Here is a 27003-nt window from a genome sequence, read left to right as displayed (position 1 = left end):
CTACTCCAAGAGTGTCTTCTTATTAAAACGAAGGAAAAACTCAAACTCATCTTAATGAATAAGTGAAACAAGCCATGCCACACTGTGGTACAACATTTGTGAAAATACAGTCATCAAATATTTTTAAGAAGTCCAGTTTTTATATGGTATAATTGCTGTCAGAGGTGAAATTGGTTTCAAATTTCAAAGGATCACTGATAGCACACAGGCAACCTTAAGAACAAAGAACAGAGATTGCATGAAGTGTGTTTTCACTTCTACTTCAGAAATTATTGGAAAATAAGAATTTGGGCCCTCAATTGACTTTGATTTGCTGAGGTTCTCTTTGAAGGGTACAGATAGAATTGTTATAATTGCTTCTCTTAGAAAGGATTTGCTCTGATCTTTGATCCCCTTTACTATTTCATATACAGAGACCTGATCAGTTACACACTTCTCACAGGAGCCCAGTTTTGGCACCGTTGCAACTGTAAGTGCCACAGGATACCAGAAAGACCAGGCTTATCGAGTGTTTTATGGAACCTAGCTGTTTTAAAGCTACCATCCTTTAAAGAAATGGTGCCTAACATGATTCCACGTTCAACTATGCTTCCAGATTTCAAAGTCCAAATTCAGCCAAGCAGAAAATGCCCGCCAAAATAAAAGGCCCTGTTAGGGTCTGGGAAACAAAACAAGCTATTCTCCTAAATGCCTCAAAGAATTTTTATAACATGTTCAAGAAATGACAGAGCCAGCCCATTTTTCTCCCCTAACTTTGATTTTATCTCATACGACTACTTTTGAAATATAAAGCACTTTGCCTCAGCTGGCAAGAGAGAAGGAAGAAGGAACAGAGAAAAGAGCCCCAGTGAAATCAGGAAGAAATTAAATCATAAATATGTGTATGGGCAGAGACAGGAACCTTTTCTTCTTTCTTCTTTTTCTCCTCATCATGTTTTTCTTTAGCTTCTTGCATCTGATTAATCCAATTTCTTTCTTATATTTTATTTCCTCTTTTCTAGCTCACTGATGCCTTTTCTTGAGATATTTAAAACCCTTCAGTCCCACTGCAAAGTGTTTAGCTTCCCATTTGCTCTCTGCTTTGTTCTTTGAATATCATTAAACCTGCCTCATTCTGTGCCTGTGAATGTGATTAACCGAGTCTCTTCCCTGCCTAGCCTCCTCTCTTCATTCTCCTCCTGGGGCGAACAAGAAAGCCCCAGGTCACTTTTCCTTTACTTCCGTTCCCATGAAACACTTTTTTCCTAAACAGTCTATAAGGAAGTCTGTTAATCGGTGGCTTTTCCCGGTCTTCCTTCATCTGAGGGTGAATGGCTTTCAAGAGCCTCAATTTCTGTCCATTATTAATCAGAGTGTGGTCCTGGATGGGCAGCCTCAGAATCACCAGGGAGCTTGTTAAAAATTCAGCATCCCAAGCCCCATCCCAGACCAGCCAAATCAGAATCTGCCTTTCAACAAAACCAATAGGTGATTTGGGTGAATTTTGAAGTTTGAGAAGCATTGCTGTAAGCCATAAGAATTTAGAGAAGAGCCAGTCGATTGTGGACCTGTGAGGTCAAAGAGGATTTTCCTAAACAGAAAGTGACATTTGAAAGTGAGTAGGTGGGGTGCTAATGAAGGGCCAGATGGAAGTGGCTGATATAATTGCATAAAACAGGGCAAGATACCTGGGGGGATGAGCAGGTTGCTGAGCAACCCCGTCTGCAAGACTGAACCAGCTAGAAGATATCTATCGTCTGTAAGAGCCAGGCATCTCCATTCACCAGGTTCTATGAGTGGGAATGATGCCATCTTCCACGTCTCTGGGACCCACAACAGATCCCACAGCTGGCTTTACTTAACAGAGTGGGAGATGAGCACAGAGGGGGGCAAGTGGGATTGAGCACATGTCACCAATGTCTCCATATTATCTGTTAAAGGATCCAAGAAAGAGATACTCTTAAGGTCAGTGAAGGCAGGACCCCCCTATCTGGTCCAACTTTCGGTTTTCAGAAATAGACAACACTCACAACCATTTAATAATCGAGAAAGGTGGATTACCTCTCAGATGGAGGCAGAAAACAAGTGACCCTAAGCTCTGCGTGGCTAAGAGTGAGCTTTGCTGGAGGCTCCTGCAATGCCCCAGGGTTTGGGGCTCTCTGATCACTGAGCTACAGCAGAATGAGTGTCCCCAGACCTCAGAGATCAGCCTCACAGCCTCAGGGGGGCTTGGTTCTTCCTGCTAAAGAAAAAGAGCCTCCCTCAGATGCAGAGATCTCCAACGAATGAACAACCAGAATTTGAGACATAAAGTTCTCCATAAAAATGACTCCTTCCGATGTCGCTTTTACCAGAAGAGCTAGGAAGTTAGGGTTGATGTCTGTTGTCCAAGTATGATCATGAAGAAAGATTTCCTTAAGTATCAGAGCCTACAGCAAGGCCCATGAAGATGTTTTTAGCTGTTAGAGAAAATGGCATTTGCTATTCAGGGGCCTGGGATGCTGAGGATATGATTTAGGGTCCATTTCATGTGACTCTGCAACCCTATTTATTATTGGGCATCTAAGGTAATTATTCAAAGTTCGAAAGGGGTTATTAACACAATGCACAATGATATAGATGGGAGACAGGAAATGAAAAGGGAAAGAATAAACAATAAGACAGAAGGAGAACAATGGATTAAGAGGTAATGTAAAAATAGCATGGCTGAAATTCAAAATTAGATATACACACATTTGCTCTGCAAAGTCATAATTTTACTTATCAATTTTTCATTCCATGCTGATTGAGTTTTCTTGTACACAGTAGGCACTTGATGTTTTTGGGGATGAATCTATTGATTCATCTCTAAGTACAGCTGCTCTAAATTAGTTCATCACTAACCACTGGCCTGTATGCTAAAACGAACCCCAGTGCCTCCACCCTGAAAGGGGAAAAGTTGGTCTAGATGCTTCCCCCCCCCGCCCCGTCCCTTCTCGTACCTGACTGGCCACATGAATGTGATGAATCTGAAGCAATTAAAGGTTTGATGTAACATTTAAAACCAGAGGGCACTTACATGGAGTACATCAACAGTTAGCTGCTGCTCAGAGTTCCGAGATCTCAACTCTTGCATTCGTTTGTTATTTTCTTCATATTTTTCTTCTGCAAGCTTTCTGCAAATTTAAAGTGAGTGTAGAGAAACAGCTGCATTTTGCTAAAGGCACGTCTATGTTATGCAGTTAAGTGTGATCCTTGTTTCAACAGGTAAACAGGGGTGTTGAGAAGCCAAGCCAACAGGGTGTTGAGAAGCCAAGCCAACAGGTCTCTCCCTCATCAGGGCAAATGCAGTGTAGCACCCACTGGATTCTCTTTCAAGCACACACAATGATGCTCTGGCTTCTTAGCCATCCTTAGAACCCCTAAAATGCATCGCTGAAATTCAAAATTAGATATACACACATTTGCCATATGGCAACTTCAAGAATAAAGTTATTTAGGTTTTATAAAACAAAACATGAGCATGTCTGTACTTCCCAATTTCTAATTTCTGGAATAACATTTCTTAGAAGCAGGGGTCTCTGAACATTCCAGAAAAAAGGCCCAGTTTCTATCAGGTGATTAAACTAGGGGTTCACACATATTAAAAACACAGAATTCTTATCATGTCAGATTCCTCATGAGGATCCGTGGGACTCTGAGGCAAAAGAAGGCAGTCTGGACCCCTGCACATTCTCAAGTGTGCCCCCGACACCCAGACCGTGCCCAACACATACTAATAACTTGATTACCGCTCTCAGGATGAATAAACCCACAAACAAGGAGAAGAGAGCTAGATTTCAAAGAATTTATGGAAAGAATTTGAGAGCTACTGTGAAGGGGAATTTTTTTCCAACACATTTTGTTTCATCTAGTGTAGAAGAGGTAAATGTCATAGACCTGCTACTAAACTGGAAGAAAGATTTGAGTTCTTATGACTACCTGTGTGCTAATTTACATTTAGATTTTTTTGAAAAGTCACTGAATATCCCTGTAGTCAAATTTCATTTATAAAGTGGGTACATTACATCTCTCCTGACAATAGAGTCGTTTTCTAGCTAAAACACATGACTGTGCTCAAATTCTAGAAATAATGACCAAAAAACAATTCCAATGAAATTCATTCATAAAATTAAGACCAAACTTTATTTATAACCATTGCCTTTAAATAAGAAACATATTGAATGTCATATGGAAGACCTATGACTTTCTTTGTGTATAAAAAAAAGTTTTAATCTGAAATACAATTTGTAATGTGCATGTGAGTTATTAAATTGCCTTTCTGATCTGTTCCTGTCAGAGATTTAATTTTCCTTTTACCCTCAAACAATGACATGAGTCATGGTGTCCCAGAAATACTGCCATTCCCAAGACCTCAGAAACAGGTCTGGGACTTAGTTGATACAATGGCTCAAGCAATTTATGTAAATACATTTTCTCAGTCAAAGCCACACTCAGTGGTGCAGTGGTTTGCAGAAAGCAGCTTGTACTGGTTCCCAAGAGCAGACTGTGTACATCTCTTCCAACTGAACATTCCACGATATCACATTGGTAGCTTGAAATTGGCCATTGCGGGAGTATTTACACCCCCCAGCCCCACAACCCCAGAGGTGGTTGTCGTTAAACATTTACCAGCATACAACTACCCATGGTGCACTCTGACAGAAATCTTTTCCCACATTGATTACAGAAAGCATGTGTTAAGGGGAAAGAAGTAGTCTCATAGATTCTTAATCGGTTCCAAATGATATGCACTGTAAGTGCAAGAATACTTCCAAATCCTTTTTCAGATACGTTACCAAGGTCACAAAATGACACAGATTTGAGTTTCAGGTCCTTTCTATCTCTCTAGTTCTTAGTTGGGGCTTCTAAGCTACCAAAAAGTTGGCAGAGAAAGAAAGAAGATAAATTAGGAGACTGGATAACCTACCAACTGAAAAAACTGTCTTTGAGAAACTGGGAGTCTAGCCCTAGACTCTTGGGAATCTCCCCTTTTCCTGTAAATACTTGAATTACTAGTGATATTGTCCACCAGCAGGGTTGCCCAGAGCATAGATTATCAAAGGGCTTCACTTGACAGAGCAGAGCTGCTTCCAGTCTGCTTTCTAAAGTCAACAATTGCCAGCCGGTACATTCCTCTCCCTATAGACCAGCTAGGTCCCCTGGCAGAGAGGGTACAGCAAACATCGGGGGAATGAGGACACAGAACGAAGCCACTCTTTTCACCCTCTCTCCGGGGTACGTACAGGACGTGTCAGCAGCAACGAGGCTTCATTTGGAGGCTGACTCTCCATTTTCCTCATGATAACCTCCCTGCCATTCAATCTTTCTTTGCACACCAGACCAAAAGCCTGACATTAATAGTGGCTGGCATCCGATAACAATCTATGGGGACAAGTAAGTGAAGAAACAAAGAACTATATAATGCGCATGTGCATTTTGCTTTCTTGTTTTTGCTTTTGCTCTTCTTTAGTCAACTCCTTCGGAGCCCTGGGAAGTGGCTAGAGTGCAGGGTACCCTAAGGAAAGGCAGCTTACTTCAGCTTCCGGGTCTTCTCATCAGCTGCCTGGAGCTTCCTCAGCCGCATCCTTTCTCTCGGCGTCATTTTCTGCACTTGAGACAGCTCCCGCAGAGTCTGCAGGTGGATCTTTTTTTGCCTATAAATAATAAAGATCCCCCGCATGCAGTTCATCCCAAACAGCCTCAGAAAAATTAAACAAATATTTTACAGAAGTATCATTACACTACTGAGAAGGGGAAAGCATCTCGAGACAGGCCAGACAAAAACTAATAAACTCTAGGGTAGGTAACGAGCCAACCAGGACTGTGGTTAATTGGTAATATTTTTCAAATTAGACTTTTGTTTAAAAACAAATTATGTACTTTCCAAATTTCTGCTCATTTCATGGCGTAGGACCGGTTTCCATAACGTAAGACAAATTAGGATCTTGGCCATCAAGGAGTAAATGGACTGGCAGACTAATTCAGCCATGTGGATAGGATTTAATCTCTGAAATTAGGCAGGGTTTGAACCCCATCTCTACCACTCATTAGCTCTGTAGCTATGGGCAAGTTACTGAACCTCTCTGAAGCTCCGTTTTCTCATCTGTAAAGAATAGGCTTTAGTGAGTATTACATGAAGCAATGTTTGTACAGGGTCTGACACATCAAAGTAACCCAAATGGTAGCATTGTAATAGTTAAGTTTTGTTGGAAAATTCTATGCTTGTATATTCTATGTTTCATACAGCAGGTAAGCATGGCACAGTGGTTATCGCTCAGGTTAATAACATTCTCTGGGTTCGAATCCTAGCTCCCAGGTTACGTGTATATGCCCTTGGACAAGTTATTTAACCTCTTTATGATCATTAAAATAATAATAATGATGATAATAACAATAGTACCTAATTCATAGGGCTCTTGTGAGTTTAAATGAGTTAATTCACAGAAAGTGCTTATAACAGAGCCAAGCACCCCACAAAATGTTAGTTAAAATTGTTATTTAAGAGCCTCTTTCTTCAGTTAAAGAAATGTGCTTACATTACTCATGTATTGAAAGGTCTGCAACCATATTCTCAATGACATTTATTTCTGTGCCTGACTCGGTTAGGGCCCAATACTGCAGAATGCATTTTGCACTCGGCTCCCTCCTTACAAAATACTAGGAGAAGTCTCCATTTCATTTCATTCCCACTGTAATCTTTATTACTTTGTAATAATTGTGCAATTGTAATGGCCATTTGTAGGCAGCTCTCATCTCTCTGGAATACAATCCACAGCCTCAGGGGACACATGATTTTCTGGAATATACATCCCTTATTTTGTAAGATCAAATAGAGCTCCTTGAAACATAGTTATAGATCGTGAAAACAAAACAAAACAAAACAGTGATGGGGCGCCTGGGTGGCTCAGTCATTAAGCGTCTACCTTCGGCTCAGGTCATGATCCCAGGGTCCTGGGATGGAGCCCTGCATTGGACTCCCTGCTCAGCAGGAAGCCTGCTTCTCCCTCTCCCACTCCCCCTGCTTGTGTTCCTTCTCTCACTGTCTCTCTCTCTCTGTCAAATGAATAAATAAAATCTTAAAAAAAAAAACAACCCAAAACAGTGACCATTTGAAATCAATATTTCATAATGTGGAAGACCATACAAACGACTGGATTCTGGCACACTTTAATTGTAAGCACTGTCAGGTAAACGGTATCACAACTGCAGTACAAAATGATAGCTAAAATTAGCTTAGTATTTTCCTACTCTCACGTCTCAGTTTAAAATAAAACAAAATCAGAATTCCAGGCATTCTTGAAAGAATAATTAGAAACCTGAGGAAATTAGGTTATAGGAGCATGCCTCAAACATTAGCCCCTGAGGTGCAGGGTATTTTAACTGGAGATCATGCATTAAACGAAGATTGAGTATCTTTGATGAACCAGTTTCCTCAGTTTGAATGTGAAATTGGAAAACAAACATACTGCAGTTGAGAGACCACTGGACTGAGTGTCAGAGAAGCATATTTGTGTTATTTGGCCTTGAAGATTAGGCTAACAAGGGCTACTGTTCTCACCGAGTGCCTTGCACAGCTCTGGAGAGGGACTGCCATTCTCGTAGGGCCCTTATAAAATTACATAGAGAGTTCCTCAGCAAAATTCTAGATTTGGTCTTTACATAACCCCTTGAGTCATGCAGTCCACAGCCTGCACAGCTATACATGGCTGTTCTGAAGTCACCTAGTATTCTAGGCTCTTGTATGTTATAGCACAGGAATTTTGAATGACGTAGGAGAGAGAAGATACGTCAAGAAATAATTATGTTTGTAAAAAAGGCATTCTCTAGCTCCTCTGTATATCTCAAGGAAGTAAATTTTGGCTTATTTTCGATTGTCCTAGGACTTCACAGTGTTGTCTTCTCAATAGATACTCTGCCAGTTCCTGTTAAACAAACAACATGTGAAAACCATTTATGCTTAATATGGAAGGCTCATTAGCACAACTATCACTAAATGTTTGAGATATTAATTTCTCTATATACTTACAAGGCAACTGCAGAGCTACCCTGCAGATCTGTAAGCTGTGCAGTGGTTTAAAACTTCTATAATTTCAATTTGCTACCACCTGGGGCAAAGGGGCTTTGGAACGCCAAGTTACTGATGCTCCTTAATTTCTTGGCGAGACCTAAGCGAATTCTAGGATACTCCACGCAGTCAGCTTAGCACAATAGATTTTTAAAGACAAATGCATTTAACATTATGCTCAATGGGCTTTTTAAAAACAAAGCAATTACTTACATGGCATTAATTATCTGAGCAGCCTCCTTCTGACAATTCAAATTCCTGTCTTCCAGAGTTATTTCCGAGTATCTACACATCAGGTGCTGAAAAAAAGAACAACCCTGACGCACTTTAAATGAAAGGGCAGCCGACTACCAGGGGCCTTTTCTGATATGCAGTGCTATTGACCATGCCTGGGAGTGTGAAAACAAAACCCACTGGTAACTACTTTTTCTTTGATAAAGGGTTACAACAAATTGCAGTAGTTTATGCAGCAAGGTTGTGGGGGGGTCAGGCTCCAGCTTCATCTGGCACTCACTGCCTGTTCTCTCACTCCCTGCTACCCACCACAGGCAGGCCTCCCCTCAGCTCCAAAAACAAACAAGCTCTCCCCAGTCTCTGCGGGTCCCCACAGCCACAGCCAGGGCTAGGCTGGGACAAGTGAGTCACTCGCCTCAGGTGCAAAACTGAAGGGGCACCAAAAGACTTAGTAACCAAGATAAGTCATATTTTAATGCAATATTATAAAAAATCAAAACCGATACCAAAAAGTCATGGAGCAATCAATATGAAATGTTTAAATCTTGCCATTTGCAACAACATGGATGGATCTAGAGGGTATAATGCTAAATGAAATAAGTCAGTCAAGGAAAGACAAATACCATATGATCTCACTCATATGTGGAATTTAAGAAACAAAACAAATGGACAAATGAAAAAGAAGACAAACAAAAAAAAACAGACTCTTAAATATAGAGAACAAACTGGTAATTGCCAGGCGGGTGGGGGGATGGGTGAAATGGGAGAAGGGAATTAAGACTACACTTATCACCATGAGCGCTGAGTCAGGTATAGAATTGGTGAATCACCTCAGTGTACGCCTGAAACTAACATAACTGTGAACTGTATGTTAATTATACTGGAATTAAAAAAAGAAAATAAATAAAAGTTTAAATAAAGACAGAAAACAAAAATAAAGACAGGATCCAACACTGAACCTGTACCATTCTACCTCACTTCCATCACCCTAATCCTAGCCCTTTTGGACGATGCCTGTGAACTTTCGTTATTTTGTTACCATGGATTTTTAGCATATTTGGATGTTTTAAACATGGCAACAAAATGGTATTTATCCTGATTAATGAGTTCTTGGCATCCTCTTTAATTTTGCCCCAGGGCAAATGCCTCACTTGCCTCACCCACCTCAGGCTAGTCCCAGCAGATCTCCTTGGATTCCTTTTAACTTTTTTTGGTCTGCTCAAAGCCCCATCCGTGTGGTTTTGATCCCAACAGTTAGCACCTGTGCTTCTTTTTCAGCGGCCTGCCTTTGGGCGAGTGGAGCTGGCTCTGCTCAAAGTACCAGGGGACTTCTGGCACCTCCCCTCCTGTCTTGCTTATTACCCCATGTCCTCAGGGGCTTCTCCAGAGTGCACATTCTTGCATAAGAACCCCCCTCCTCTATGTCTCCATCTAGAAACATAACCTGATTCAGGGCTTTGTCCCAGCTACTTCCCTGTGGTTCCAACCCTCTCTCAGGCTCTTTACATGACTGGCTGCTTCTCACCATCTCACTGGTAGAGAACCGTCTCCTACTCTTTCTTTGACCACCAAAGCCATTATTCCCTTCCTTTATTTTACAGCATCCTGTGCACTTTCTTCCTAGTGCTCTTGATGATGTAAAATTACTCTTTCTTGGGTACTGGATCCTCTTACTAGCAGTCAAGTTGCAAAACGACAGGAGCCTTAGCTGTTCCTTTCCTTTCAGCATCTCCAGTATCAACACTGTGCTCAGCACTCAACTGATGGAGACACATCAAGTCAGCATCCTTGTTTCCTACCTAGAACCAGATGCGGACAAAAAGGTGTGCCCATCTTTGAAGGTGAATGACTGCTTTGTGGGTCCACTTGAAACTAGTCATAAAATTCAAGGAAATTTGCCTGAGGTATTTGTAAAAGCCTAAGTCAAAAAAAAAAAAAAAAAGAAAGAAAGAAAGAAAGAAAGAAAGAAAGAAAGAAAGAAAGAAAGAAAAAGAAAAACAACCTCCAAGAGGGTACCGTTTGCTTTTTTCTTACCAGCAGAGGTAGATTCACTGCATCAAAATTTCTAATCTACAGGAAAACAAATGCACCTAATCAGTAAAAAGTATGATTAAGATATATAAGAGAGGAATGGAATAGTAAAGGCTCAGTGAGAACCCCAGATTTTAGTATCATTAGTGGTACTTTCTTGTCCTAGCAGGGATATATTTACAAAGTATTGAGGTAAGACTTGTAAACCAAGAGCTCTAAGGGCAGATGTTGAGTTTAGACAGAAAATTACAACCCTAACTTCTCAGGGGCTCCAGGAAACTGGAGTTCACACGCCTTCTTTTGCAAAGAGATTGACTAATAATTTCCCTCAGCTTTTAAAAAAATCTTTTTTCTCCTTTCTGACTGATTCTTAATGCATCTTATTCCCGCAGCCTATCTTCAAGTCCTCGAATATATATAAATGCTAATACATGTTTGACAGTATCCCTTTCATTTTAAATACCTGTAGTTGTTCATCAATATAAGGGATTTTTAAAATTTCCTTCGCAGATGGTCTCAGTGAAGGACTCTTGTTCAACATGCTGTAATGTTTAAGAAGAAAATGATTTTTCAAATGAACTAAAATATAAGTACAATTTAAAATTGCTTCTATGGCAATATATCACTTTCCATACCGTTCCATGATAGCACTCAGTTCTCTTGGATATCCCTTGGGGAGAGAAGGCGTGTCACCTTCAACAATTTTTAAAACAATGGACAAGAAATTGGAGCCAGTGAATGCATGATTCATGCAGCACATCTCATATAAAATGCATGCCAGAGACCTAAAGACAAAGTCAAAGAATTTAAATAAGAAACAAATGTCCTATTTTAAATTTGATCACAATACAAAACCTCAGATGTGTCACGGCATTGCTTGTGAGACACTAACATACCCTTTGATTGTGTGTTTAAAAGCTTCAATTCCATACTTTCTTTTTCCATTTAAATATACATTTAATAAATAAAGAGGGGAAAATGAAAAAAAAACCCTACAAAGTGTAAGTGTGAATGATCATTTTTTGTCAGAGGAGAAGCAAAACAACAGGAATATGTCTGCACACAGGAGGGCAAATAAACATTTGATCAATGTAGTAAGGAACCTCTACAAAGGAAAAATAAAATACAGCTAAATATCTTTCTAAGGCAGTTTTGTGAATACTATATATGCAAAATAAAATTTTAATTTATCAGCCTAACCTTCCCTCAAATGTGTATCCAAGCATTTTGAAAAGGAAGCTGGCATTCTTTATTAGTTTTCTGAATAGAATACATTTGCAAGGAGGGTGGAAAAGCAGCTACTTGCAGCTCACGTTAAAATGTATAATTCTCCCTTTGAGCGTATGAAACAGAATATTAAAATTCTAGACCAGTCCAACACTGATTTGGATTAACCATGCAAATCAGTAACCTCTAAACCAGCAGAATAATCTTTCAAATAACTCAGCATCATTAAGAAAAGTAAGCGGTAAATTCTTGCCTGAATTTAGTATACTAAGAAAGAACTATACTTCTCCTAAATTAATGGATTTTTAAAAATATTATGAGGATTTTGAATTGTGTAACCAGCCAGGTCTCCCTTTTCATGTTAGTTGCTTGAAAAATCAGAAATAAAGTTACAACCAACCTTGTATAAGTTCTGTTTTATGTAACTTTTAGCACCATCCTACTTTCTTATAAAAGCAGTGCATGTATAAATAAGTTTATGCATGAATACTATCATTTTAACCATTTTGTGGGTATCATAAAAATGTGCACTGGTAAGAGAATTCTGGATATATACTCAATACAAAGAGATATTTCTGTTTCAGTAAATAACAATGACACTAAAAAATTCCAACTAATTGGTACTTTTCATATTGCAAAAAACTTCCATACATAACTCAACAGAACCTCGTAACTTCACAGTGACATACAGCCACTATATTTTTCTCATTTTATCCATGAGGAAACTGGCTCAAAGGAGTTAAATGGCTTAATCAAGGTCACAAGGTATTTTTTTTTCCAAATTCTGGACTATTTTCATTACAGAATGCTAAAAAGAAGAGGCCTGTTAGGAGAAATCCCATGATAGTGATTAAAACACCAAGATCAATGTAAATATTATAAATTATGAAAATTATTTGAAGCTTAATAAATTTTGCACCTATCTGTGCGACTATTAATATGATGACTATTAATATAATGTAGCACATCTTTAGATTCCTATACCAGAAAAAAATCTCCTTCAATAAATGTGAAATAAAGACATTTTTAGACAAGGAAAAACTGAGAGAATTCATTGCCAGCAGGATAGAACTAAAAACAATCCTAAGAGGGAATTCTTCCACTTCAAGAAAAATGATCCCAGGCAGAAACAAGGAATGCAGGGAGGAACAGGAACACTATAAATAGTAATTCTATAACTATGTATAAGCCAATATTAACTCTATAAAATGATACTAACAATATATTGTGGAGTTTAAAATTATGCAGAATATAATTTTGTGACAAAAATAATGTGAAAGACACAAAAGGGTAAGTGGAGTTAAAGTATTTAAAGTCCTAGCATTATTGGGAAAGTGGTAAAAGTAATAACTTTCATTAAACTAAGTTTCGTTATACTAAGGCAAGGACGTACATTATGATTGCTATGGTTTTCACCAAAAGAATAGTAAAATAATGTATACTGACAGGTTTATAACTACCAAGTTACTGGAGGAAAAAGAATCAAATAAAAATTTAAAATATAAGCAAGAAAGGAGAGAAAAAAACAACAAATGGTATATATAGAAGACAAATCATAAGATGACAAATAAAAATACAAATATAGAGTAATTATGTTAATGTAAATGGATAATATTTCAATTAAAAGACTATCAGATGGGGTCAAAAATTATATACTACTCACAAAACAAACCTTAAATATAGGGACACAGAGCAGTTTACAGAAAGAGGTATACCGTGCAAATACATATCAAAATATTGCTGGTGTAGCTATACTAGCATTAGACAAAATAGACTTAAAGTCAAGAACCACTACTAAGATTAATGTGGTAGATGATAAAGAAATCAAGCCATGAGGAACATATAACAATTCTAAAATCCAATAACTCTGAGTGTGTGTGTGTGTGTGTGTGTGTGTGTGGTGTGTATAAAGCTAAAATTGACAGAATTAAAAGAAAAATAGACAAATTCATGGTCATAATGAAAGACTTTAACATACCTCTTTCAATAGCTGATAGAACAAGCAGACCAAAACTTCAACAAGGATAGAGAAAAGCTAAACACAATTACCAAAATTGACATACTAACATAAATGCATCCCAAAATGATGGAATTCAGATTCTTTTCAAGAGCAAATGGACCACTTTCCAAATTGACTATACTTAGGATCAAGGAAGCCTCAACAGACTTCAAGGATTGAAAACTTCAGAGCATATTTTCTGACCACAGTGAAATTAATCTAGACTTATTAATTAATAAGAGGAAAAAAAACTATAAAATCACCAACTACTTGAAAATTCAAGAATATACATCTAAATAATTCATAGGTCAAATAAATTCCAACAAAAATTAGAAAAATTTAAAACTGAGTAATAAAAGTACAAAATATCAATACTTTGAATGTAGCTAAAAACAAATGATTATAGCAAAATTGCAAAGTATTAAATGTATACATTAATAAAGAAAAAAGCTTAACATCTATGATCTAAGTCAGCTTGGGAAGATAAAGAATAGCAAATCAAACCAAATAAAGTTTAGGGAAATGAATTTTTAAAAAGTAGAAATTAATGAAATAGACACAGACACACAATAAAAATAAAAGATTGATAGATTTAATAGAATTCCAGCGAGACTGATCAAGAAAACAAGAAGAAAAAACCACACAGATAAATAATAACAGAAACGGAAAAGTATACAACACTATAGACTCCACAGCTATTAGAAAGTATTAAGATGGGGCGCCTGGGTGGCACAGCGGTTAAGCGTCTGCCTTCGGCTCAGGGCGTGATCCCAGCATTATGGGATCGAGCCCCCCATCAGGCTTCTCCGCTATGAGCCTGCTTCTTCCTCTCCCACTCCCCCTGCTTGTGTTCCCTCTCTCGCTGGCTGTCTCTATCTCTGTCAAATAAATAAATAAAATCTTTAAAAAAAAAAAAAAGAAAGTATTAAGATGACATAAATGTTTTTCCCCAGTAAATCTGAAAAATGGAATGAAATGAACAGTCTTTAAAAAATATAACTTACCAAACTGATACCAAGAAAAAAATATAAAATCTGTATAGTCCTTTATCTATTATAAATAATAATAAAAATAATAATTAACTTTAAAAACTTTTAAAATAATAATTTAAAATAATAAAAAATAATAATTAAAATATTAATTAAAACAATATTTAAAATAATAATTTTAAAAAAAGTTTTTATAGCTCCCCACAAAAAAATCTCCAGGGTCAGATGGCTTTACTGGCAAATTCTTTCAAACATTTTAGGAATGAAGAACACTAATCTTATTTAATTTCTTCATTTCAACGAGTCAGCACAACTGTGATATAAAGTATAACAAGAGTAATACAAAGAAAATTATAGGCAACTTTTTTTATGAACATAGATTCAAAAGTTCCAAATACACACACATAGATGCATATTATAAATAGAATATGGTGCTATATTAAAAAGATAATATACCACAACCAAGTAGATTTTATTTAAATCAATCAGTGGCATATATTTCATGATAGATGAAAAGAGAAAAATTATACATAAAATTCAAAACCCATTTGTGTTTTTAAAGATATTTATTTATTAGTTTGTTTATTTATTTATTTATTTATTTATTTATTTATTTATTTATTTATCTATCAGAGAGAGAGAGATAGCACAAGCAGGGGGAGGACAAAGGGAGAGGGAGAAGCAGGCTCCCTGCTGAGCAAGAAGCCTGGTGCAGGGCTCAATCCCAGGACTCTGGGATCATGACCTGAGCTGAAGGCAGACCCTTAACAGACTGAGCCACCCAGGCATCTCCTCTTTGTGTTTTTAAAAGAAGAAAACTCTTAGCACACTGGGAATAGAAAGGAACTTATTTAATCATTTTTAGAGCTATAATATATATAGTAAATATTTTCCTATTGGTGACATATTGAAAGTTTACGCTTTTATTTTGAGACTGAGAATAAGATAAGTATGTCTACTATCACCACTTCTATTCAATATTGTAATGAAGGTGCTATTCAGAATAAGGGCAGAAAAAATTTTAAAAATATAAATATATTTATACAAAAAAGAATATAAGGAATATATATAAAGATTAGAAAAATATATAAACTGTCATTAAGCATTTCAACATGGTTATGTACATAAAAGGTCATTTCAATAACCCTGTCACAAACATTTAAAAAATGAAATGCAAAATGTCACACTAACATAGAATGTCAAACACATAGGAATAAATCTAATGAAAGGTGTGCAAGGCCCTACACTGCAACCACAATACATCACTAAGAGAAATTAAAGACCACCTAAAAAAAAGGGGTTGAGGGTAGAGAGGGAAAGATCCACATACATGGATTGAAAGAGTCAACATAATGAAGACAACGATTTGTCCCAGAATGATCTATAGACTCAATGCAATATCAATTGAAATCCTAGAAGACTTTCTATGGGAATTAACAAGCTAATTCTGAAAGTTACATAGAAATGCAAAGTACAAAGAGCCATGGCAGTTAAAGAAGAACAAATTTGGAGACCTTGTATTACCAAATAGCAAGATTCATTATTAAGTTGCATTACTTATGAAAATGTGATATCAGCAAAGAAATAAAAACAGAACAATGGAACAAAACACAGAGCTCAAAAACAGATCCATACATATTCAATCATTTGATTGATCCAAAGACAAACTGTACGATGGTAGAGGAAAAAAAATGATCTTTTTAACAAATTGTGCTGGGCCAGTTGAATACCCATATGGAAAATAATGTATGTGGACTCCTATCTCACACCATACACATACACAAAAATCACCCATTTTTCAACAGTGAAAAATAACATAAAGCTTTTAAAAGAAAACAGGAGAATATCTTCCTGATCTTGGGGTAGGCAAAGACTTCCTAAACAAAATGTAAAGAGCACTAACAATAAAGTTATGGACTGATAAAACGAACTCCATTAAAATTATGAACTTGTATTCATAAAAACACGCCACTAAGAGGGTGACAAGGAAGATACAAAGTGGGAGAAGACATTTGCAATTCAAATATCCATCAAAGACTGGTATCCTGAATACATAAAAAAATAATTAATTAATTAAAACACCTACCGATTAATAAGAAAAAGGAGAGAATCCAATAGAAAAATGGGCAAAAGACTTAAAGAGACACTAAATGGCCCCAAATCATGAGACGTTTGACAGTACTGGTCATCAGAGAAATGCAAATTAAAACCACAGTGCAGTACCACTATACACTCATAAGAATGATGAAATGAAAAAGATGCTATCAAGTCAGTACTTGTTACATTATGAAAAAAGTTTTCTTAACAAAAAGAGAGGGGAGGGCTATACATTAATAGTAAAATACAAATATCAGACTGAACCAAATACTTTTATTTGTGTGGACACATGTAAAATATTTGTGTGCTATAAACTGCCCCAATATACTTACTTATTTTCCCCAAAGAGGGTCTAATTTGAACCCTGAGAATGTTTAAAATAGTAGAGCTACAGAATCTACCAAGATTTGCCAATTCTAAACTCTCATTGTACCAGTGAGAAAACCAAAGCGCCCCAAAAGGAAGTCATTTGCCCAGAAAGGTGTCATGTTAGATCAGCTTGTTTGGTATTGGTATTGCTCTCATTCAATATTTCTTAAAAATGTATTCTAAAAAATTTACATTGACGACACCCTGCTATGTAACCTAATGTACATGCAATAATTTGAACACTGAAAAAAGGAATGAAACTCACAGGTCCAAGGAGTAGAAGGCTTATCAATCCCTCAGCGCCCACACACTCTCTTCTGAAGTTTTAATTCAGCTCCCGTGGGCTCAGAGTCTTCTTCAGGGCTTGGGTTAAAAGCAGAACAAAGCTAGCTGGCCAGGAGGCAGACTTCTTGAAGGAAAGGGACCCTCCAACACAAGAAGGCTTAGAGCAGGAGGGAGGAGTTAAGATGGCGGAGGAGTAGGGGTCCCTTTTTCAGCTGGTCCCCTGAGTCGAGCTGGATAGGTACCAGACCATCCTGAAAACCCACGGAATCAGCCTGAGACGCAGGAAGATACATCTGGATCTCTACCAATGAACATCTCCAGCACTGAGTATTGAGGTACGAAGCGGGGAGCCCTGAATCCGCGCACAGATGTCAGAAGATAACTGGAATGGGGAGGGAGCCGCCACACTTGGGCGCTGGGAAGCGGTAGCCACCTGGACTGGGGAGCGGGCCGGACTCGTGGACCAGCACCTGCGAGAGAGCAGACTGAGACCATGAGCCTGGGAACAAGCGTGACCGAACTGAAAACCGGAGCTCCGGAGCGCTCACTGGAACCGGACTGATACTGGGAGCTTGGGAGTGCGCGCGCAACCAGACTGAAAACTGGCGCTCTGGAATGCGCATGAACCACACTGAAACAGAGAGCTCGGGAGCTTGGGAGTGCGCGCGCACCCAGACTAAAAACTGGCGCTCTGGAATGCGCATAAACCACACTGAAACAGAGAGCTCGGGAGCGTGCGCGGGAACCGGGGGCAGCTGGTGGTGTTAGAAACACAAAGGACAGAGACCTGCTGGCTCTGGAAGTGAGGGCTGGAACACCGGCTGTGGGGTGCACAACCCGGGTCGCTGCAGGGTTTTTAGCAGCACCAGCAGAAACAGACTTAAACAGGCTAAGAGAGCTCAGTGGAGAGCAGACTGCAGACTGCAATCTCTCTGTTCTGAGACAGAGGCTAGGATTCGGCCACTGCTGCTCTGACTCTCAGAAGAGCCACAGAAAACCACCAAGGAAAGCCGCCAGAGAACAAAAGCCCGGAAATACCAGCTCACAGTGTGCCCATCCCCATCCCCCCTCGCAGGGGACACGGAGACTCTACCCAAACAGAGTTGCCTGAATATCAGCGCAGCAGACCCCTCCCCCAGAAGGCAGGCTGAAAAATCAAGAAGCCCACATCCCTAAGGTCCCTATAAAACAAGTGCACACTGCCTGGGTCCTGGTCAATAATTTGGGCTCTGGGCAACCCTGCAACCTCTCCTCATCAGAATGATGAGAAGGAGAAATCCCCCCCAGCAAAGAAAAGATAATGAGTCTGTGGCCTCTGCCACAGAACTGATGGATATGGATATAACCAAATTATCAGAAATGGAGTTCAGAGTAACAATGGTCAAGATGATGTGTAGACTTGAAAAAAATATTAACAAAAATATTAACGAGAATATAGAATATCTAAGGGTGGAAATGAGAGCGAATCTGGCAGAAATTAAAAATGCTATGAATCAAATGCAGTCAAAACTAGAGGCTCTGATGGCCAGGGTGAATGAGGCAGAAGAACGAATTAGTGAATTGGAGGATGGGATGGTAGAAGAGAAAGTTAAAACAGAAACTTGGTTCAAAAAAAATCCAATCTCAAGAATGTAGGTTACGGGAGATTACTGACTCAATGAAACGTTCCAATGTCAGAATTATCGGCATCCCCGAGGGGGTGGAGAAAAAGAAAGGTCTAGAAGAAATATTTAAACAAATTGTAGCTGAGAACTTCCATAATCTAGCAAAGGAAACAAACATTCGTGTCCAAGACGCAGAGAGGACTCCTCCCAAGTTCAACCACGACAAACCTACGCCACGTCATGTCATAGTGCAATTCGCACTATTAGATCCAAGGATACAGACTGAAAGTGCCAGGGTGAAGAAATTTCTCATGTACACAGGCAAAAATATCAGAATTATGTCTGACCTGTCTACACAGACCTGGAATGAGACGAAGGGTTGGCAGGGGATTTTTAAAGCTCTATCTGAGAAAAACATGCAGCCAAGGATCCTTTCTCCAGCAAGGCTGTCATTTAGAATTGTTGGAGAGATAAGGACCTTCCATGATCGCCAGATACTGACCAAATTTGTAACCACGAAACCAGCCCTACAGGAGATATTAAGGGGGGTTCTATAAAAGTAAAAAGGCCCCAAGAGTGATACAGAACAGAAATTTACAATCTATAGAAACAAAGACTTTACAGGCAACATGACATCATTAAAATCATATCTCTGAATAATCACTCTCAATCTGAATGGCATAATGCTCACACAAAATGCCACAGGGTTGCAGACTGGATTAAAAGACATGACCCATGCATATGCTGTCTACAAGAGACTCATTTTGAACCTAAAGATACATCCAGACTGAAAGTGAAGGGATGGAAAACCATTTTTCATGCCAATGGACCTCAAAAGAAAGCTGGGGTAGCAATTCTCATATCAGACAGATTAGATTTTAAACTAAAGACGGTAGTTAGAGATACAGAAGGACACTATATTATTCTTAAAGGATGTATCCAACAAGTGGATATGACAACTATAAATATCTACGCCCCCAACAGGGGGGCAGCAAGATACACGAGCCAACTCTTAACCAGAATAAAGAGACATATAGATAAATATACGTTAATAGTAGGGGACCTCAACACTCCACTATCAGCAACAGACAGATCACCTAAGCAGAAAATCAACAAAGAAACAAGAGCTTTGAATGATATACTAGACCACACGGACCTCACAGATATATATATAGAACACTATACCCCAGAACTATAGAATACTCATTCTTTTTGAATGTACATGGAACGTTATCCAGAATAGACCATATACTGGGCCACAAAACATGTCTCAACCAATACCAAAAGACTGAAATTATTCCCTGCATATTCTCAGGCCACAATGCTTTGAAATTACAACTCAATCACAAGGAAAAATTTGGAAGAAACTCAAACACTTGGAAACTAAGAACCATCCTGCTCAAGAATAATTGGGTAAACCAGGAAATTAAAAATCAATTTAAACAGTTTATGGAGACCAACAAGAATGAAAACACAATGGTCCAAAACCTATGGGACACTGCAAAGGGGAGAATACATAGCCATCCAAGCCTCAGTCAAAAGAATAGAAAAATCTAAAATGCAGTTTTTATATTCTCACCTCAAGAAGCTGGAGCTGGAACAGAAGAACAGGTCTAACCCACGCACAAGAAAGCAGTTGATCAAGATTAGAGCAGAGATCAATGAATTAGAAACCAGGAGCACAGTAGAGCAGATCAACAGAACTAGAAGCTGGTTCTTTGAAAGAATAAATAAGATCGATAAGCCACTGGCAAGAGTTATTCAAAAGAATAGAGAAAGGACCCAACTTAATAAAATGATGAATGAAAGGGGAGCGGTCACAACCAACACCAATGAAATAGGAAGGATCATTAGAAACTTTTATCAACAGCTTTATGCCAATTAATTAAACAACCGGGAACAAATGGATGCCTTCCTGGAAACCTATAAACTACCAAGACTGAAACAGGAAGAAATTGATTATTTAAACAGACTGATTAATTATGAAGAGATTGAAACAGTGATCAAAAACCTCTCGAAAAACAGGAGTCCAGGGCCTGATGGATTCCCCGGGGAATTCTACCAAACATTCAAAGAAGAAATAATACCTGTTCTCCTGAAGCTGTTTCAAAAAATAGAAAGAGAAGGAAAACTACCAAACTCATTCTATGAGGCCAGTATTACCTTGATTCCCAAACCAGGCAAAGACGCCATCAAAAAGGAGAATTACAGACAAATATCCCTGATGAATATGGATGCCAAAATTCTCGACAAGATCCTAGCTAATAGGATCCAACAGTACATTAAAAGGATTATCCATCACGACCAGGTGGGATTCATCCCTGGGATGCAAGGGTGGTTCAACATTTGCAAATCGATCAGTGTGATAGATCATATCAACAGAAAAGAGTCAAGAACCATATGACCCTCTCAATAGATGCAGAAAAATCATTTGACAAAATACAGCATCCTATCCTGATTAAAACACTTCAGAGTGTAGGGATAGAAGGTACATTCCTCAATCTCATAAAAACCATCTATAAAAAGCCTACAGCAAATATCATTCTCAATGGGGAAAAGCTGGAAGCTTTTCCCTTAAGATCAAGAACACGACAAGGATGCCCACTCTCGCCATTATTATTCAACATAGTACTAGAAGTCCTTGCAACAGCAATCAGACAACAAAAAGGGATAAAAGGTATCCAAATCTGCAAAGAAGAAGTCAAAATGTCTCTCTTTGCAGATGACATGATACTCTATACGGAAAACCCAAAAGAATCCACCCCCAAACTACTAGAACTTATAGAGCAATTCAGTAATGTGGCGGGATACAAAATCAATGCTCAGAAATCAGTTGCATTTCTATACATGAACAATGAGACTGAAGAAAGAGAAATTAGGGAATTCATTCCATTTACAATAGCACCAAAAATCATACATTATCTCAGAATTAACTTAACCACAGATGTAAAGGATCTATATTCTAGAAACTACAAATCACTCTTGAAAGACATTGAAGAAGACACAAAAAGATGGAAAAATATTCCATGCTCATGGATCAGAAGAATTAACATAGTTAAAATGTCTATGCTACCCAGAGCAATCTACACTTCCAATGCCATCCCGATCAAAATACCTATGACATTTTTCAAAGAACTGGAACAAACAGCCCTTTAATCTGTGTGGAACCAGAAAAGGCCCTGAATCGCCAAGGAATTGTTGAAAAGGAAAAACAAAGCTGGGGGCATCACAATGCCGGATTTCAAGCTGTACTACAAAGCTGTGATCGTAAAGACAGCATGGTACTGGCACAAAAACAGACATAGAGACCAATGGAACAGAATAGAGAACCCAGAAATGGACCCTCAGCTCTTTGGGCAACTAATCTTTGACAAAGCAGGAAAAAACATCCAGTGGAAAAAAGACAGTCTCTTCAATAAATGGTGCTGGGAAAATTGGACAGCTACATGCAAAAGAATGAAACTTGACCACTCTCTCACACCATACACAAAGATAAACTCCAAATGGATGAAAGACCTCGATGTGAGACAGGAACCCATCAAAATCCTAGAGGAAAACATAGGCAGCAACCTCTTTGACATCGGCCACAGCAACATTTTCATGACACATCTCCAAAGGCAAGAGAAACAGAAGAAAAAATGAACTTGTGGGACTACATCAAGATAAAAAGCTTCTGCACAGCCAAGGAAACAGTCAAAAAAACTAAGAGGCAGCCCACGGAATGGGAGAAGATATTTGCAAATGACACTACAGATAAAAGACTGGTATCCAAGATCCAAAAAGAACTTCTTAAACTCAATACACAAGAAACAAATAAATCAGAAAATGGGCAGAAGATATGAACAGACACTTTTCTAATGATGACATACAAATGGCTAACAGACACATGAAGAAATGTTCAAAATCATTAGCCATCAGGGAAATTCAAATCAAGACCACATTGAGATACCACCTTATGCCAGTTAGAATGGCAAAAATTGACAAGACAGGAAACAACAAATGTTGGAGAGGATGTGGAGAAAGGGGATCCCTCCTACATTGTTGGTGGGAATGCAAGTTGGTACAGCCACTTTGGAAAATAGTGTGGAGGTCCCTTAAAAAGTTAAAAATTGAGCTACCCTACGATCCAGCAATTGCACTACTGGGTATTTACCCCAAAGATACAGACGTAGTGAAGAGAAGGGCCATATGCACCCCAATGTTCATAGCAGCATTGTCCACAATAGCTAAATCGTGGAAGGAGCCGAGATGCCCTTCAACAGATGACTGGATTAAGAAGATGTGGTCCATATCTACAATGGAATATTACTCAGCCATCAAAACGAACGATTTCTCAACATTTGCTGCAACATGAGCGGGAGTGGAGGAGATAATGCTAAGCGAAATAAGTCAAGCTGAGAAAGACAATTATATGGTTCACTCATTTATGGAACTTAAGAAGTAGGAAGATAGGTAGGAGAAGAAAGGGAAGAAGAAAAGGGGGGTAAACAGAGGGGGAATGAACCATGAGAGACTATGGACTCTGGGAAATAAACTGAGGGCTTCAGAGGGGAAAGGGGTGGGGGAATGGGATAGGCTGGTGATGGGTATTAAGGAGGGCACTAATTCTATGAGGCCAGTATTGCATGGTGCACTGGGTGTTGTACGGAAGTAATGAATCATGGAACTTTTTTTTTTTTTTTTTAATTTATTTATTCATTCGACAGAGATAGAGACAGCCAGCGAGAGAGGGAACACAAGCAGGGGGAGTGGGAGAGGAAGAAGCAGGCTCCTAGCGGAGGAGCCCGACGCGGGGCTCGATCCCAGAATGCCGGGATCACACCCTGAGCCGAAGACAGACGCTTAACCGCTGTGCCACCCAGGTGCCCCAATGGAACTTGACATCAAAAAATACGGATATAGGGGCGCCTGGGTGGCACAGTCGTTAAGCGTCTGCCTTCGGCTCAGGGCGTGATCCCAGCGTTCTGGGATCGAGCCCCACGTCAGGCTCCTTCCTAGGAGCCTGCTTCTTCCTCTCCCACTCCTCCTGCTTGTGTTCCCTCTCTCGCTGGCTGTCTCCGTCAAATAAATAAAATCTTTAAAAAACAAAAAAAACAAAACAAAAAAAAACTACGGATATACTGTATGGTGACTAACATAATATAATAAAAAAATTATTAAAAAAAAGAAGGCTTAGAGCAAGATGAGTGACATTTGTTAAAATCTGGCGGGGTCATAAAAAAAAAAAAACAGAACAAAGCTAGACAATCTCTCCTGGCTCTGACAGGTTGGAAGGGTTGGATGAGAGCAACAATTCCTGACACAGGACATTTTGAGCTGTCTTGGGAGCAGACTATTATATTATGTCCACCAATAATACAAATGATAGCAATAATAATGATAATAAGGAAAATACTAGCTGAAATTTTAATGGTGTTTACTATAAGCTAGGCCCTTTTCTATATTCCTTACATATATTAACTCATTTAATCATTCTAGTCTCGTAACAATCTTAATGAAGCAGACGCTATTATTACTCCCATTTTTCAGATGAGGAAACCATTAATAAGATTAGGTCAATTGTTAAAGGTTCCATATTGAGTAGTTGGGGGAGCTGGGATTGCAAAACAGGTTGTCTGGTTCTAGAGACATAAACTCCATGCCATCCTGCCTCTCAATGCTGTATCAATCAGAACATTTCTGATCATTAAGGACTCTTTTGTATTGGAAATCATGGCTAATCCTGATAGAAGACCTTCAGGCAGGGACTGACTTCCCAAGCTTACTTGGGGTCCTGACCAGAACCAGAAGCCATCTTCAAGGATCCCTGGGGCCTGAGACAATCCATGCAGGACATTAGACCATGGCAAATACAGGGCACACAAACAATAAGACCCTTGGTGGCAAAACGAAAGGAAGGCTGGCAAGTTTGGGTGTTTTTCTGTTGCTTGGCATGGAATGGGTGTTAGGGGTCTATTAAGTACAATGAGTTGATCGTGAAGTCAAATCCTGCTTTTATTGAGACATATCTCTACTGAAGCCACATGTCATGGATGTATTAAGGTTATAAAAATATGTGAAATTATCTGGCTAAAGGACTATAGAACAATTAGATGTAGAGGCTAACTCAGTAATCAATTAATCTTGATAGAAGACTTCTCTTTTTTGGAAATCCTCTCAGCTACACTGAAGGCATATGGCTTTCCATTTACCTGTCTCATTTTGATCGAGTAAGACTTACTTGCACTTGAGCACATGGGAAAGACTTCGTCAGCCAGTGATTTGTAGAAAGAGACCTGCTCTGGTCCCTGTGCACCCGCCTGGAATGAGTGTAATCTGATTAGAGACATCACCTGGAACTTTGGGTAAAAGATTTTTTTATTATCCTGTTATAAGTTAAAATCTATTATATGTAGTTTTATTCTAGTAACTATCCATCTGTGTACCTATGGTTTTAAATTTTCCAACTTCCAACCAAACATTTCTATATGGGAATAATTACATAACCTTGAACTCATCAATTCCATCATTTTTAAAGATTTTTCTTTTACTTGACTCCCAGATCTTAAATCTGGTGATGTGAAAGTGGGGAGTTGGTTGGGGCGAAAGAAGGGGGCAAGTTGAAAAAACAAAACAAGGCAGAAGTGCATTTCAGTTAGAAGTCTATGATTTGCATTCCTTTCAATGTATCCAAAATACAACCAACTGTGAAGAAGTAAGCAAATAAGTCCCTAAGGGAGGGAATTTAGCAGTGAAAGGGAAGGCTGGGATCAGGTGCGTGTGAAGCAAATTACACCTGAACTCCATAAACTTGCCATCTGTCCAAGCTGCCCAGAACTACCCAAAGGATTTCTGAAGCACAGTTTGATAATGAATTGAAAATGTAACTCAGACTTTTCTTGTCTCAAGGTAACTAAATTTACCTTTTTGATATCTGCCCAGACTCTGCCAAGAGAAGCCTAACCCACAGCAATGCATGACTCCAGTCGGTTGGGGCAGCTTTACTGATCTTCTAGATAATATTTTTATTTACATAATTGAGAATCATCCTAATATCCACCTAGAAAAGTGTACACATAACTTAAGCAATTGAATAAATAGTAATAGAAATGTAATAAAAGAATAGCGGGTTTTGCTTTAGTGTGTGGTAATCTAAATATAAGTCTATACTGAGGTGGAGTTGAATATCAATATAAACTTTATCCAAATATAATGAAAGACACTGGACGGCTTGAACTAATTCTTCAGGAGCAATGTTATATAGCAACCATTTTATAAGGGCCTGTCACGTCCCAGAACCTCTATTGGTTCTCCCTGAGCTTTAATATGCCTACAAATCACTCAAGGATTTTGTTAAAATTTTTATTCTGAATATTTGGGGGAAAATGGCAGCTACATCAGAAGCATAGTTTCTGGATCTTTCTTAAATTCCATGTAAAACAGAGCAGTTTGATAGCAAAACCAAAAACCATGGCCAACATTTTCAACAAAGTTAGGTAGCAAGGTGCCCCTTGAGTGACAAAAATTTCACTCTGAGCGGGTGTGGCCAATAAGATGGGGTTCTCACTTCCTCCAGAAACCTGTCCTGGGCTTAGATACCTCTCCAGGAGGGGTAGGCTCCCAGTATTTCTCCTCACCCCAGCTCTGTGTTACAGAGATTAAATTCCAGGTGACTGTAACCAAGATATTAAGGGCTCCTTTTTTCTACCTAGTCCCTACTGGTAGAATGGAGGCTCTACCTCAGGAACAGTGGGCAGAGAATACTGGGGCCCTGATCACCTTTGCCCCAGCTTGCTCACAGGGTGGACATTCCATGCCAGGAGAGTCAAGCCAAGAAGAGAGATTACTGCCCCTGGCCTGCTCATGAGCAGGACCGTCACTCTAAGAAAAGTGGGCCGTGTCTCTGCCTCCAGCTCCTGAACAGTGCTCAGAGATTTTGCCCAGGGCTAAGGCAGGCTATAAAAACAGAGGGTTCAGAAGCTCTCCCCAAAGAGACTGATTTTATTTGGAACAGAGGGAAGGATATTGAAGCCTAAACTCCAGCTCTCAGAAACAATGAAGATTTTGATGGAGCAATTAAGAGGAAATTGGTAGCTCTGTGAGTACAATAAACTAAACTATAGG

The 27003-nt window shown here is 38.9% G+C and overlaps 1 protein-coding gene across 11 annotated transcripts in view; it reads right to left on the bottom strand.

The window, feature by feature from the left end:
• The window catches only part of NEK11 (NIMA related kinase 11), a 245937-nt gene that overhangs the window by 135026 nt on the left and 83908 nt on the right, over window positions 1–27003 (bottom strand). For 9 of the 11 annotated variants that reach the window (XR_015727864.1, XM_087870200.1, XM_045791750.2 and 6 more), the window contains 6 exons: window positions 10966–11115; window positions 10794–10872; window positions 10334–10369; window positions 8279–8364; window positions 5535–5654; window positions 3038–3134 (listed from right to left, as the gene is read on the bottom strand). Coding sequence is in view for 10 of the 11 variants with exons in the window: in XM_087870200.1 (XP_087726326.1) it covers window positions 3038–3134; window positions 5535–5654; window positions 8279–8364; window positions 10334–10369; window positions 10794–10872; window positions 10966–11115 (568 nt within the window). In the remaining variant the exon portion in view is untranslated. The remainder of the gene's footprint in view (window positions 1–3037; window positions 3135–5534; window positions 5655–8278; window positions 8365–10333; window positions 10370–10793; window positions 10873–10965; window positions 11116–27003) is intronic. The other 2 variants (XM_045791749.2, XM_087870198.1) reach the window with 1 other exon arrangement.

The sequence above is a fragment of the Ursus americanus genome, chromosome 20 (genome assembly GCF_024610735.1).
Source record: "Ursus americanus isolate L20-20 chromosome 20, mUrsAme1.1.p, whole genome shotgun sequence".
In the NCBI taxonomy this organism is placed as follows: domain Eukaryota; kingdom Metazoa; phylum Chordata; class Mammalia; order Carnivora; family Ursidae; genus Ursus; species Ursus americanus.
This window is presented reverse-complemented; position numbering and strand designations above follow the sequence as displayed.